Consider the following 16,450-nt stretch of genomic DNA (forward strand, 5'->3'; position numbering starts at 1 on the left):
CCTCCTTACTGTCCACTGACCTCCTCATTTGGTTCCCATCCCCCTGCCACATTAGTTTATAATATAATCCTAACTGACTCAATCTCTCCTCATACGTCAGTCCCGCCATCCCAAGAATCAGTCTGGTAAACCTTCGCTGCACTGCCTCTATAGCAAGAACATCCTTCCTCAGATAAGGAGACCAAAACTGCACACAATATTCCAGGTATGGCCTCACCCAGAACCTGTATAATTGCAGCAGAAGATCCCTGCTCCTGTACTCGAATCCTCTCGCTATGAAGGCCAACATACCATTTGCCTTTTTTACCACCTGTTGGACCTGCATGCTTACCTTCAGCGACTGGTGCACGAGAACACCCAGGTCTCGTTGCATATTCCCCCCTCAGTTTATAGCCGTTCAGATAATAATCTGCCTTCCTGTTTTTGCTACCAAAGTGGATAATGTCACATTTATCCACATTATACTGCATCTGCCATGCATTAGCCCACTCACTCAACTTGTCCAAATCACCCTGAAGCCTCTCTGCATCCTCCTCACAACTCATCCTCCCACCCAGTTTTGTGTCCTCTGCAAATTTGGAGATATTACATTCAGTTCCCTCATATACATCATTAATATATATTGTGAAAAGCTGGGGTCCTAGCACTGATCCCTGCGGTACGCCACTAGTCACTGCCTGCCATTCGGAAAAAGACCCATTTATCCCTACTCTTTGCTTCCTGTCTGCCAACCAATTTTCTATCCAGCGCAATACACTACCCCCAATCCCATGTGCTTTAATTTTACACGCTAATCTCTTATGTGGGACTTTGTCGAAAGCCTTCTGAAAGTCCAAATAAACCACATCCACTGGCTTCCCCTCATCAACTCTACTAGTTACATCCTTGAAGAATTCTAGTAGATTTGTCAAGCATGATTTCCCTTTCGTAAATCCATGCCGACTCTGCCCGATTCTACCACTGTTTTCTAAGTGCTCTGCTATAAAGTCTTTGATAATGGACTCTAGAATTTTCCCCACTACCGACGTCAGGCTGACTGGTCGATAATTCCCTGCTTTCTCTCAACCTCCCTTTTTAAATAGTGGGGTTACATTAGCTACCCTCCAATCTGTAGGAACTGTTCCATCGTCTATAGAATCTTGGAAGATGACCACCAATGCATCCACAATCTCTAGGGCCACTTCCTCAAGTACTCTGGGATGCATAGCATCGGGCCCTGTGGATTTATCGTCCTTCAATCCCATCAATTTCCCCAACACCATTTCTCTACTGATACTGATTTCCTTTAGTTCCTCCCTCTCACTAAGCCATGTGTTCCCCAACACTTCTGGTATGATATTTGTGTCCTCCTTTGTGAAGACAGAACCAAAGTATGCATTTAGTTGGTCAGCCATTTCTTTGTTCCCCATAATAAATTCCCCTGTTTCTGACTGTGAGGGACCTACATTTGTCTTCACCAATCTTTTTCTCTTCACATACCTATCGAAACTTTTAGTCAGTTTTTATGTTCCCTGCAAGCTTACTCTTGTACTATATTTTCCCCTTCTTAATCAATCCTTTGGTCCTCCTTTGCTGAATTCTAAACTGCTCCCAATCCTCAGGTCTGTTGTTTTTTCTGGCAAATTTATATGCCTCTTCCTTGGATCGAATGCTATCTCTAATTTCCCTTGTAAGCCATGGTTTGGCTACCTTTTCCGTTTTACTTTTGCGCCAGACAGGGATAAGCAATTGTTGCAGTTCATCCATGCGCTCTTTAAATGTTTGCCATTGCCTATCCATCATTATCCCTTTAAGTAACATTCCCCAATCCGTCATGGCCAACTCACGGCTCATACCTTCGTAGTTTCCTTCACTAAGATTCAGGACCCATGTCTCAGAGTCAACTACGTCATTCTCCATCTTGATGAAGAATTCTATCATATTATGGTTGCTCATCCCCAAGGGGTCTCGCACCACTGGATTGTCAATTATTCCTCTCTCATTACACAATACCCAGTCGAGGATGGCCTGCTCTCTAGTTGGTTCCTCAACGTATTGGTCCAGAAAACCATCCCGTATACACTCCAAGAATTCCTCCTCTACGGTATTGTGACTAATTTGATTTGCCCAATCTATATGCAGATTAAACTCACCCATAATTAAAGATGTTCCTTTATTGCACGCGTCTCTAATTTCCCGTTTAATGCCATTACCAACATCACCACTAGTTCGGGGGTCTATATACAACCCCCACTAACATATTTTGCCCCTTCGTGTTTCTCAGCTCTACCCATGCAGATTCCACATCATCAGAGCTAATATCCTTCCTCACTATTTCGTTAATTTCCTCTTTAACCAGCAATGCAACTCCAGCGCCTTTTGCTTTTTGTCTGTCCTTCCAAAATACTGAATACCCCTGGATGTTCATTTCCCATCCCTGGTCACCTTGCAGCAATGTCTCCGTAATCCCGACGATATCATACCCGTTTTCATCTATTTGCGCGATTAATTCACCCACTTTATTGCGAATTCTCCGCGCATCAAGGCACAAAGCCTTAAGGCTTGTCTTTTTAACAATACTTGTCCCCTTCCCACTATTTTTCACTGTGGCCCCGTTTGATTCTGGCCCTTGATTTCTCTGCCCATCACATTTCTTAGTCCCCTTCCTGTCTTTTGTTCTCGTCTTTGATCCCCCCCCTCCTCTGACTCCTTGCAAAGGTACCCATCCCTCTGCCATTTTAGTTTAAACCCTCCCCAACCACGCTAGCAAATACTCCCCCTATGACATCAGTCCCGGTCCTGCCCAGGTGTAACCCGTCCAGTTTGTACTGGTCCCACCTGCCCCAGAACCAGTCCCAATGTCCCAGGAATCTAAAACCCTTCGCCTCACACCATCTCTTCAGCCATATATTCATCCGATAGATACTGCTTATTTCTACTCTGACTAGCACGTGGCATTGGTAGTAATCCTGAGGTCACCCTACCTTTGAGGTCCTACTTTTCAACTTACTTCCTAACTCCCTATATTCTGCTTTTAGGACCTCATCCTTTTTTTTTTTTTTAACACCTGCGTCGTTTGTACCAATGTGTACCATGACCACTGGCTGTTCACCCTCCCCCTTCAGAATGTCCTGTAACCGCTCTGAGACATCCTTGACCCTAGCACCAGGGAGGCAACATCCCATCCTGGAGTCTCTTTTGCGGCCATAGAAACGCTTATCTATTCCCCTTACAATTGAATCCCCTATAACTATTGCATTCCCACACTTCTTACCCCTCCCCTGTGCAGCAGAGCCAACCGTGCTGCAACGAATTGGGCTGTTGCTGCTTTCCCCTGAGAGGCCATTCCCCCCAAACAGTACCCAAAGCAGTATATCTGTTTTGCAGGGGAATAGCCACAGGAGGTTGCTGAACTGCCTGCCTCGTCCTCTTGCTCTGCCTGGCGTGACCACCTCTCTATACGTGCTATCCACGATACTCTCTGCCTCGTGGATGTCCACAGTGTCCCCAGCTGCCGCTCCAGCTCTGAAACCTGGGCTTCCAGGAGCTGCAGCTGGAGACACTTCCTGCACACATGCCGGTCTCGGGCATGGAAATGTTCCTGGCTTCCGACATGGAGCACGAGGAGCACTCCACAGCATTGAGCTCTCCTGCCATGTCTTAAACCTTTAAATTAACCTTTTGGAAGATCTTAATGTCAAATCATATCAGTTACTCTAGGGCCCTTCTTCCCTGGTCCTCGTTACTACCTAACTCCCTAAAAAAACACTACTTACTATATATGAAAATAAACTGTAAACCTTCCTTACCTTAGATACTTACCCAGCTATTTAGAGGTTTTCCCTAACAGCAGTGACTCACCAGCCATCACCTTGCAGCTTTCCTGTGAAGTCACTGTTGGCTTTTTTTTCAAAACTCCAGCGCGCTAGAAGAGGTCCGACTGCTCGCCGCTCCTGAAGGTAAGTGAAGGCCCTGAGCCCCGCGCTAGAAGATATAGGTATGGTTCTTATTGAATACTTGGCGCCTGTCTTCACAAAAGAGGGGGACAATGCAGATATTGTAGTTAAGGAGGGGGAGTGTGAAGTATTGGATGTTATAAACATAGAGATCGAGGAAGTACAAATGAGATTAGCATCCCTGAAAGCTGATAAATCACCAGAGCCAGGTGAAATGTACACGGAGCTGTTAAAAGAAGCAAGAGAACAAATAGCAGAAGGACTGACCATCATTTTCCAGTCCTCACTGGATACAGGTGTGGTGCTGGAGGATTGGAGAACTGCTAACGTTGTACCTCGTTTTAAAAAGGGAGCGAAGGATAGAGCGAATAATTACAGACCAGTCAGTCTAAGCTCAGTAGTGGGCAAATTATTGGAATCTATTCTGAGAGACAGGATAAACTGTCACTTAGAAAGTCACAGGTTAATCAAGGATAGTCAGCGTGGATTTGTTCATGCAAGATCTTGTTTGACCAACTTATCAAATTTTTTGAAGTCGTAGCAAGATAGATGTGGGTAGTGCAGTTGATGTGGTCCACATGGATTTTAGCAAGGCTTTTGACAAGGCCCCACATGGCAGACTGGTTAAAAAAATAAAACCCCATGGGATCCAGGGAAATGCAGCAAGGTGGATACAAAATTGACTCAGTGGCAGAAAACAAAGGGTAATTGTTGACAGCTATTTCAACGACTGGAGGGCTGTTTCCACTGGTATTCCACAGGGCTCAGTACTGGGTCCCCTGCTTTTTGTGGTATATATTAACGAGTTGGACGTAAATGTAGGGGACACGATCAAGAGGTCTGCAGACGACACAAAGATTGGCTGTGTGTTAGATAGCGAGGAGGATCGCTGCAGGAAGATATTGACAGTCTGGTCAGATGGGCAGAAAAGTGGCAAATGGAATTCAACCTGGAGAAGTGTGAGGTGATGCATTTGGGGAGGTCAAACAAGGCAAAAGAATACACGATTCATGGGAAAATACTGAGAAGTGTAGAGGAAGTGAGGGACCTTGAAGTGAATGTCCACAGATCCCTGAAGGTAGGACAGGTCGATAATATGGTTAAGAAGGCATATGGAATCCTTTCCTTTATTAGCCGAGGTATAGAATACAAGAGCAGAGAGGTTATGCTGGAACTGTATAACTCATTGGTTAGGCCACAACTTGAGGACTGTGTGCAGTTCTGGTCACCTCATTACAGAAAGGATGTAATTGCACGAGAGAGGATTCAGAGGAGATTTACGAGGATGTTGCCAGGAGTGGAAAAATGCATCAGTGAGGAAAGACTGGATAGGCTGGGGTTGTTCTCCTTGGAACCGAGAAGGCTGAGGGGAGATCGGATTGAAATGTACAAAACTTTAAGCGGCCTGGATACAGTGGAGGTGAAGGGTCTATTCACCTTAGCAGAGAGGTCAGTGACGAGGGGGCATAGATTTAAAGTGATTGGTAGAAAAATTAAAGGGGAGATGAGGAAAAACATTTTCACCCAGAGGATGGTGGGGGTCTGGAACACTCTGCCTGAAAAGGTATTTGAGGCCGAAACCCTCAACTCATTCAAAAGGAGTCTGGATATGCACATGAAGTGCCATAAGCTGTAGGGCTACAGACCAAATGCTGGAAGGTGGGATTAGAATAGGTGGATCATTTTTCAGCCGGCATAGACACAATGGGCCAAGTGGCCTCTTTCTGTGCCTTAAACTTGCTATGATTCTAAGGACTGGGGGGCACAGATTGAAAGTTTTGGGCATCATGCTGAAAACTCATAGCAGGTCATCAGCAGCTAGAAGCTCTGATGCAAACAGCAAATATATTTAAGAGAAAACTAGGTAAGCACATGAGGGAAAACAGAATAGAAGGTTATGCAGGCAGAATATGAGGAAGCACTTTTTTCGCAGTGAGTTGTAATGACCTGGAACTCGCTGCCCACAAGGGTGGAGGAAGTGGAGATAATTCATGACTTCAAGAGGAGGTTGGACGGCCGGCTGAGAGAAACAGATTTGCAGAGCTACAGGGTTCGAGCCAGGGAGTCGGACTGACCACATAGCTCCATGGAGAGCCGGCATGGACTCGATGGGCCGAATGGCCTCCTTCGTGCCATAAACAACTATGACTCTACTTACATTATAAAATCCAAAATGCTGAGTAGCATAACAATGCTGAAAGCTCACAGCAGGTCAACCAGCAGCTAGAGAAAACAAACAAGTTCTGATGCAAATAGCATAAATATATTCAAGAGGAAACTAGCAAGTACATGAGGGAAAACAGAATAGAAGTTACGCTGATGGGGTTAGGTGAAGAGGGGTGGAAGGAGGCTCACAGATTAGTTAGGTCAAATGGCCTTTTTCTATATTGTAATTTCTAGGTTTGTTTATGTTTGTTTAGAGATACAGCACTGAAACAGGCCCTTCGGCCCACCGAGTCTGTGCCGACCATCAACCACCCATTTATACTAATCCTACACTAATCCCATATTCCTACCACATCCCCACCTGTCCCTATATTTCCCTACCACCTACCTATACTAGGGGCAATTTATAATGGCCAATTTACCTACCAACCTGCAAGTCTTTTGGCTTGCTGGAGGAAACCGGAGAACCCGGACAAAACCCACGCAGACACAGGGAGAACTTGCAAACTCCACACAGGCAGTACCCAGAATTGAACCCGGGTCGCTGGAGCTGTGAGGCTGCAGTGCTAACCACTGCACCACTGTGAAATTATCTAGAATCAACCATGAGGAACAGACCATGATACAGCATCTAGGGACCTACATTGCAGCAAAATTAACATTTCAGGAGAGACAAGGAGGGGCAATGATTGGAATGAAAATTGTCAGAAGCACCATCATTGGTTGGGGCTGCATTTTCTATGTTCACTTTGGGGAGGGCATCTGCAATCAAGCAAACTGTTGTCTGAAATATGGCAATTGACTTAACGGATTCCTGGGGTGTCTCAGCAGTGAATAGAACAGAAGTGGAGTGGGAGGGCATAGACTTGACAGCACGACAGTGCCAGGGTTGCAGGTCTGGCAACAGTGCTGTGTTAGTTTCCAAGAGATATAATTCAGTGTTTCATCATTGTTTCCAAGAAGTGTCTATGTTTGTGCTTGTCTCTCTCGAATTAGAGGCAGAACTAGAGTGACTGAGGTTTTATACATTTTCTAACCATCAACAAAGTGCAGATGATGTTAATCAAAGCCACACTGTTTACGTGAAAGCTTTCAAAATGCAATATTTGTTCCTTCTTTTGAGAAAGGAAAAATTACAAATAGAGGAGGAAAGTTACTTGATAGCTTATTTAAAAAGGTTAGTTGAAAACTTGCTTAAATTCAGAGTTTGTATAGCAAAGCCTTTCCAACAATAATCTATTGATATAGTTTTCCACCAAGAAAAATTGAATGTTTATAAATAAAATGCAAAACAAGCTACACCAGATGAGCAATCAGTACAATCTGTCACACTTGAAGTCAGGTCTTTTCCCCCTTTGTCTCTATAAAACTTTAACCAAATAAAGCTTCTTAAATTTAGCTTTTCTTCAAGTATGAAAAACAGCCAAGGAGATACCGCTAAAAGCTGAAGTAAAGCATTGCAAAGTTGGGCTGACAAACTACTCATGACACAACCTGGGAAATTGCCCATACTGCACAAGCTAGACTGCAGAATCTCACTGTTTGAATCGAGGCTCAGGCCTTCATGTTAAAAAAAAAATGAAAAGGCACTTCATTTAAAACTTTATCTGGACAGGAGAAATTTCAGTTACTGAGGGAAAAATGCCATATGTTTTTTTTCCCCAAAATGTGTTTCAAGTGATACTAATTGTTTCATTCCACAATTTATTTTTAATTGGTATCTTTTCCTGACTCGTCATTTGGGATTGGTAGTTTTCAGGAGTTTGTAGAAGTTTCTCGTTCGCCGTTTTCTAATTGTTTTCTTTACTTGTGTGTCCATACTTCTCTGATAATGATTTTCTGCAGTTTTACTTTGAAACAATCAGTGTGACAGCAAAGGTGTGACAACACAAAGGATGAAACAATAACTGCACATTAAATGAAAGACTTTTAATAGTTTAGAAATAGCAACCCATCAGTAATTAACTCAATAGCCTATATTGTTTATTTTCTCAAACAGAATGGAAAAAAACTGAAAAGCAAACATTTATTATGCATTTCAATGTATTATTTGTGGCTAGTCTAAATTATGTCAGTTTTTTTTCCCCAGTCAGATCACGCCATTCGAGGTTAGAATGCATTTCACAATAAGACAAGAGTACGCAATTATCAACTGGGATAAAAGGAGGTCCTCTGGCTCCTTAAGACTGAGGAGAGGGGAGAGCAATCAAGAGAATGATCATATTCCACAATTATTTGAAGAACATACATTGAACCTTATCACAAGAAAAAAAGTTAAGCTTTTGCATAATATTTATTGAAAGAAATGTATTCTGTAAACCATACTTTGATCCATTTTAAAGCAATCATAATGCATTGTTTGGACTTGTATGCTGGAAACACTTATTTCAAACAAAATCAATTTGAAATAGATGCTTCCTGCACGAAACGCAGTTTTGTTTTCTCTCTTTTGGGAGAGAGGTTCAAACATGTGTTGCAGCATAGATGCATTTGATTGTGTAGCTATATGTGAATCAATACCGTGAACAGAATCAGAAGGTTAGCAGAGATACAGCAATTTGGCCCATTAAGCATATACTGGGGAGTGCTCCACACTGCATCTGCACTCAGCTCATTTCACTTGTACCTTGTGATTTTTTTTATCCACAATCGAGAACAGGATTAAGCTCAACTGTGATACCCCCCAACCATGACCAAATAGCCTGTAAAAACTCACCATCTAGGCTTACACATGATGAATGGCCACTTGGGCGAACTACCGTAGAATAACCAGCATCCATGGAATTGCCTCCTGATACGAGTCAGTGCCTTCAGGACAGAAGAGGAGAAAATTGGAAGGAGTGAGAATATATAATCTGGTCATTTACATTAGTTTCTAAATTTTACTCCAAAGTAGTTCTTAAGTCACAATTATAGCATTCATTAAGACAGCACCACTCAAGTTATAAATGTAAATGTCTATTATATTTAAAATGTTGTACATTAAATCCCCAATTTTCATTTGACGATTTTAACATGTCGCAAGCAGCCTAGGTAATTATTCAAAACTGTAGTTTTGGAAACTTCCACACTTCATTGCATTACAACCATTTTGTACAACTTTTGAGAGTCAGCACAGAAACTTGTTCAAGTGCTCATCAGCAACAATCCTGCAAGTCAAAAGATCCTCTTCAAATCTGCTACCACCACAAAGATGAGTTAAAGCCCCACCCCAGAGACCTGAGCACAGAATCTGGACTGATACTCCAGTACAGCACCAAGTGAGTGTTGCACAGTTGGAGGAGCCACCTTTCAAATGATATGTTAAACCAAGGCCCCGTCTGCCCACAGAAGGACATAAAAGATGCCAAGCACTATTTCAAAAAGCAGGGGAGTCTCCCCAATGTCCTGGACAATGTTTATCCATCAGTCAACATCACAAGCAGATTATTTCATCATTATCACATTGCTGTGTGGGCCCTTACTCTTGCATAGATTGACTGCCACTTTTCTTGCATTACAACAATGACTACACTGCAGAAGTACTTCGCTGACTGAAAAGCACATTATGGCATCATCACGATATGAAAGGGGCGATAAAAATGCAAGACATTTTTTTCTTTTACAAAAGGTGACTGATGATTGTGTACATAGGATATAGTTACAACAATTACTGGTTAAATACCAAACTATTTAACACCAAGAAACTACATGGCCAATAAATTATGATTCACCTCGGTTCTTACCACCTACTTATTGAAGCCACCATTTAAAAATGCTCATCGCATTTAATCCCTAATAAAACAACAAAGATTCTATCGCAGCATATATTCATCTTTGTCACTGTTAAATATTCATGCTTGCTATTTCCAAGAATCCCATTTTCTCAGTTCCCCAGGCCACTAACTTCCTTAGATATTTACACAGCCGATATCTTTTAAATGCCTTAATGTTTCTGCCCATTACTCGGACCACTCGTGATTTCTCGAGACAAAGAACAAAGAACAGTACAGCACAGGAACAGGCCATTCGGCCCTCCAAGCCTGCACCGATCTTGATGCCTGCCGAAACTAACACCTTCTGCACTTCCGGGGCCTATATCCCTCTATTCCCTTCCTATTCATATATTTGTCAAGATGTCTCTTAAACGTCACTATTGTTTCTGCTTCCACCACCTGCCCTGGCAGCAAGGTCCAGGCACTCACCACCCTCTGTGTAAAGAACTTGCCTCACACATCCACTCTAAACTTTGCCCCTCGCACCTTAAACCTATGTCCCTTAGTAACTGACTCTTCCACCCTGGGAAAAAGCTTCTGACTATCCACTCTGTCCATGCCGCTCATAACTTTGTAAACCTCTATCATGTCGCCCCTCCACCTCCGTCGTTCCAGTGAAAACAATCTGAGTTTTTCCAACCTCTCCTCATAGCTAATGCCCTCCAGACCAGGCAACATCCTGGTAAACCTCTGCTGTACCCTCTCCAAAGCCTCCACGTCCTTCTGGTAGTGTGGCGACCAGAATTGCACGCAATATTCTAAGTGTGGCCTAACTAAGGTTCTGTACAGCTGCAACATGACTTGCCAATTTTTATACTCTATGGCCCGACCGATGAAGGCAAGCATGCCGTATGCCTTCTTGACTACCTTATCCACCTGCGGTGCCACTTTCAGTGACCTGTACGCCCAGATCTCTCTGCCTGTCAATACTCCTAAGGGTTCTGCCATTTACTGTATACTTCCCACCTGCATTAGACCTTCCAAAATGCATTACCTCACATTTGTCCGGATTAAACTCCATCTGCCATTTCTCCGCCCAAGTCTCCAACCGATCTATATCCTGCTGTATCCTCTGACAATCCTCATCATTATCCGCAACTCCACCAACCTTTGTGTCGTCCGCAAACTTACTAATCAGACCAGCTACATTTTCCTCCAAATCATTTATATATACTACAAACAGCAAAGGTCCCAGCACTGATCCCTGCGGAACACCACTAGTCACATCCCTCCATTCAGAAAAACACCCATCCACTGCTACCCTCTGTCTTCTCTGACTGAGCCAGTTCTGTATCCATCTTGCCAGCTCACCTCTGATCCCGTGTGACTTCACCTTTTGCACCAGTCTGCCATGCGGGACCTTGTCAAAGGCTTTACTAAAGTCCATATAGACAACATCCACCGCCCTTCCATCATCAATCATCTTCGTCACTTCCTCAAAAAACTCAATCAAATTAGTAAGACACGACCTCCCCTTCACAAAACCATGCTGTCTCTCGCTAATAGGTTTGTTTGTTTCCAATTGGGAGTAAATCCTGCCTTTTTTATATAAACAATACATACACACATTTTCCCCTCCTTTTTTCTGGCCGACCACATGTCTGACCATCTTATATTTTTCAGTTCTGAATGGGCTGCACCTGAAACATTAACTTTACATAGCATTTACAGCACAGAAACATCCCTTCGGCTCAACTGATCTCAGACGGTTTTTATGCTCCACATGAGCCTCCGCCCACATTACTACATCTAACCCCATCAGCACAACCTTCTATCCTTTTCTCCATCATATACTTACCTAGTTTCCCCTTAACTGCATCTACTATATTCATATGAGAACTGGTCTTGCAGCTGACCTGCTGCAAGGTTCCACCATTGATTGTCTTTACTCAAGAACTGGTCTTTATTCTTCCAAGCTGTTATGCTATCAGGCATTTTGGATTGTGTAAGCTAATAAAGGATTTTTCATTTAATTTTTATGTACTGTACAATAGTTTCAATTTTAAGCTTTGAAGTTAGACTGGAACCACCTTTTCTCAATCAACTATAAGTATACTTTATATCCCAATCTTGCAAATGATGCCAAATGGCATCCAAGAGGGATACAATTGGGGGGAAAAATTAGTAAGATTAAAGCCTAAAATCGCACACAGGTGTGCTGCTTGATCACCTTGGTTTCTGTTCTTCATTCATCTACTGTATAAACTTTGAGCGTGTATTTGTAATGCTCCCGTCAGATGGAAACTGTGAGCAGATCTCTGCATATGTGGGAAAGTATTCAACAGGTAGCCCCTTACAACCAAAAGAGAAAAAAGACTTGAGTTTCTAAAGCACTTTTCATGACCACCAGACATCCCAACCAATTAAGTACTTTTGAATAGTTGCCGTTTTAATGTAGGGAACTTTGTGCGTTCCTTGTTTGAGTACACCCAAGTCTCTCTGAACATCAACACTTCCAGTTTCACACCTTTTAAAAAATATTCTGCTTTTCTATTTTTGCGATCACAGTGAACAACTTCACACTTCCCTGCATTATACTCCATTTGCCATCTTGTTGCCCACTCACTTAACCTTTGTACATCCTCCCCGCAGCCTCCCCCTGAAGTCCCCAGCATCACAGATGCCAGACTTCAGCCAACTCGATTCACTCCGCATGACATCAACAAATGACTGAAGCCACTGGATACTGCAAAGTCTATGGGCCCTGACAACATTCCAGCAATAGTACTAAAGACCTGTCCTCCAGAACTTGCCGCGCCCCTAGCCAAGCTGTTCCAGTACAGCTACTACACTGGCATCTAACCAGCAATTTGGAAATTGCAAAAAGCAGGACAAACCCAACCCGGCCAATTACCGCCCCATCAGCCTACTCTCAATCATCAGTAACGTGATGGGAGATGTTGTCAACAGTGCTATCAAGTGGTATTTGCTTAGCAATAACCTGCTCAGTGATGCTCAGTTTGGGTTCCGCCAGGGCCACTCAGCTCCTGACCTCATTACAACCTTGGTTCAAACATGGACAAAAGAGCTGAACTAAAGAGGTCAGGTGAGACTGACTGCCCTTGACATCAAGACAGCATTTGACCGAGTATGGCATCAAGGAGCCCTGGTAAAACTGGAGTCAATGGGAATGAGGGGGAAAACACTCCACTGGCTGGAGTTGTATCTAGTGCAAAGGAAGATGGTTGTGGTTGTTGGAGGTCAATCATCTGAGCTCCAGGACATCACTGCAGGAGTTCCTCAGGGTAGTGTCCTAGGAGGCCCAACCATCTTCAGCTGCTTCATCAATGACCTTCCCTCCATTTGAGGGATAGAGAGAGAGAGAGAGAGAGAGATGCTCTGTGGATGGCTTCTCAGTTACTGTTCACTGCTTTGTGTGTGTGAAAAAAGCTTAGTCTCTCCACAGCTGCACAAGCAATCACATGACATTCCCAAACCTCTGTTATAATGAGGTCCTTCTGGTGACTTCTCTGATATTCAAGGCTTTACCCCTCAAGCTGTCCAGTCACACTTGGTGGGGGGTTGGCTCTTTCAAAGTCAATGGGTGCCAATGGCCCTTGACAAACCCTACTGATAAAGCCATATCAGGTAATTTAATCAGAGACTACCCCATTGTTCTGGCTAAGTTAAGTCAGTCGTGTTGTCTCCAGTCTGGTCTTTTGGTGTTTCACATGTAAATTGCAATGGCCATCTTGGCTGCCACTTTGCTTTTTAAAAGAAGTCTTTTTTCAGAATTTCCAGCAAAAGTCTAAGGCAAGGTACCAACCGATGAAATTAATATTTCCCAATTGGCATGTAGGGTTTTCGTGACAGTTCACTCACTTGAAAATATACCTCAGATGTTCTGAAGTGGCCTCCATATTACAGATAGCATATTTAAACAGTGGACAAAATGCAAAGATGATTTACAAGTGTGATACCAGAACTGTGATGGTCTATCAGGAAAAACTGAACAGGGTGGGACTCTTTGGTAAAAAGACTAAGTTTGACCTGGTAAAGGTCTTCAAAATTATGAAAGGGTTTAATAGGGTAGTTATAGAGAATAGTTTTCCATTTGTGGGGTGAAACCAAAACTAGGGGTTATAAATATAGGATAATCACTAATAAATCCAACAAGCAATTCAGAAGAAATTTCTTTACCCAGAGTGATTAGAATGTGGAACTCACTACCGCATGGAGTAGTTGGGGCAAAAAATCATATGCAGGGAGAAAGGATTAGAAGCAAATGCTGATAGGATTAGATGCAATGGGATGAGTGGAGTTTCCTGTGGAGCATGAACACCAGAACTGACCAGTTGGGCCAATTGGCCTGCTTCTGTGCTGTAAATTCTGTGTAATCCTATATCACTACTTAATAATATATGTTTGCACTCCATGGCCCTCCTACGACATTAAGTATTTATTCAAGTCAACAACAGAATGCTCAATTTCCAATATCGGCATTTTTGCTTGGGGAAAGCAATTGGGAATCCTTGTTGCAAATCTTCTCTTACTTGTGTATGAACTTTGCTCAGAAGATAGCATTCTTGCCTTTAAGTCATAAGGTTGTGGCTTCAGGTTCCAATACACAAATCAAGTAAAAAACCAAAGCTAAAACTCCAGTGCATTGCAAAGATAGTGCCCTATTGTCAGCCTTTGAATGAGATATGAACAGAAGAGAAAGTCCAGATAGATGGGTGGAAAAAAAAGTGTTAGCAACAATGATAAATTTGAATTGATCACTTTACACAGGAAAGCAACTGTGAGGATTATCTTGGCTTGGAGGCATTTCTAGTTATGAACACTTGAGATTAAAGAAGAATGAGCCAAATCAACAATTTGTCAAGAATAAAAACAAGAAATGCTGGAAATACTCAGCAGGTCTGGCAGCACCTGTGGAGAGAGAAGCAGAGTTAACGTTTCAGGTCAGTGACCCTTCATCAGAACTGGCAAATAAAGCGGGGGTGGGGCAAGAGATAATAAAAGGGAAGGTGTTGATAGGACTGACAGAGAATAACTGACCAGAAGGTCATGGAGCAATGGCAAACAGTATGTTAATGGTGTGTTGAAAGACAAAGCATTAGTGTGTAGAGGGTCTAAATTGACAGAAAAATGAACAGCCCTGACCAAAACCACAAACATGAAAAAAAAGTGGGTAGGCACATGGTAAAAAAATGAATGATGAAAGAAACTAAAAGAAAGTGAACAAAGAAAAAAGAAAAAAAAACTAAAAATAAAGAGTGGTGCCCCATCATGCTCTGAAATTATTGAACTCAATGTTCAGTCCGGCAGGCTGTTGTGTGTCCAATCGCTAAATGAGATGCTGCTCCTCGAGCTTGCATTGACGTTCACTGGAACACTGCAGCAATCGCAGGACAGAGATGTGAGCATGAGAGCAGGGGGTCGTGTTGAAATGGCCAGCAACCGGAAGCTCGGGGTCATGCTTTCAGACTGAGCGGAGGTGTTCCGCAAAGCGGTCACCCAATCTGCATTTGGTCTCCCCAATGTAGAGACCACATTGTGAGCAGCGAATACAGTATACTAAATTGAAAGAAGTGCAAGTAAATCGCTGCTTCACCTGAAAGGAGTGTTTGGGGCCTGGGATAGTGAGGATTGCACAATGTTCAGCACCATTCATGACTCCTCAGATACTGAAGCAGTGCGTGTAGAAATGCAGCAAGACCTGGACAATATCCAGGCTTGGGCTGATAGGAGGCAAGTAACATTCACGCCACACAAGTGCCAGGCAATGACCATGTCCAACAAGAGAAAATCTAACCATCTCCCCATGACGTTCAATGGCATTACCATCGCTGAATCCCCCACTATCAACATCCTAGATGCTACCATTGACCGGAAACTGAACTGGAGTAGCCATATAAATACCGTGGCTACAAGAGCAGGTCAGAGGCTAGGAATCCTGAGGCGAGTAACTCACCTCCCGACTCCCCAAAGCCTGTCCACCATCCACAAGGCACAAGTCAGCAGTGTGATGGAATACTCTCCACTTGCCTGGATGGGTGCAGCTCCAACAACACTCAAGAAGCTCAACACCATCCAGGACAAAGCAGCCCGCTTGATTGGCACCCCATCTACAAACATTCACTCCCGCCACCACTGACGCACAGTGGCAGCAGTGTGTACCATCTACAAGATGCAATGCACCAAAGCTCCTTAGACAGCACCTTTCAAACCCGCGACCTCTACCAACTAGAAGGACAAGGGCAGTAAATGCATGGGAACACCACCACCTGCAAGTTCCCCTCCAAGTCACACACCGTCCTGACTTGGAACTATATTGCCGTTCCTTCACTGTCGCTGGGTCAAAATCCTGGAACTCCCTTCCTAACAGCACTGTGGGTGTACCTACCCCACATGGACTGCAGCGGTTCAAGAAGGCAGCTCACCACCACCTTCTAAAGGGCAATTAGGGATGGGCAATAAATGCTGGCCTGTCCAGCGATGTCCACATCCCATGAATGAATTAAAAAAAAATACAAGGGAGTAGAAGTAATGTTTCAGCTATACAAAGCCCTGGTTAAACCACACCTGGAGTACTGGGTACAGTTCCAAGCACCACACCTTAGAAAGTATATATTTGCTTTGGAAGGAGTG

General features: G+C 43.4%; 1 protein-coding gene across 5 annotated transcripts in view; it reads right to left on the minus strand.

The window, feature by feature from the left end:
* osbpl8 (oxysterol binding protein-like 8) overlaps positions 1 to 16,450 on the minus strand; it is a 435,666-nt gene that overhangs the window by 396,079 nt on the left and 23,137 nt on the right. For all 5 annotated transcript variants that reach the window (XM_068050088.1, XM_068050083.1, XM_068050086.1 and 2 more), the window contains exon 2: positions 8,818 to 8,909. In XM_068050088.1, coding sequence (XP_067906189.1) covers positions 8,818 to 8,881 — 64 coding nt within the window. In that variant the 5' untranslated portion in view covers positions 8,882 to 8,909. The remainder of the gene's footprint in view (positions 1 to 8,817; positions 8,910 to 16,450) is intronic.

Source organism: Heterodontus francisci, chromosome 18 (assembly GCF_036365525.1).
Source record: "Heterodontus francisci isolate sHetFra1 chromosome 18, sHetFra1.hap1, whole genome shotgun sequence".
Lineage (NCBI taxonomy): Eukaryota > Metazoa > Chordata > Chondrichthyes > Heterodontiformes > Heterodontidae > Heterodontus > Heterodontus francisci.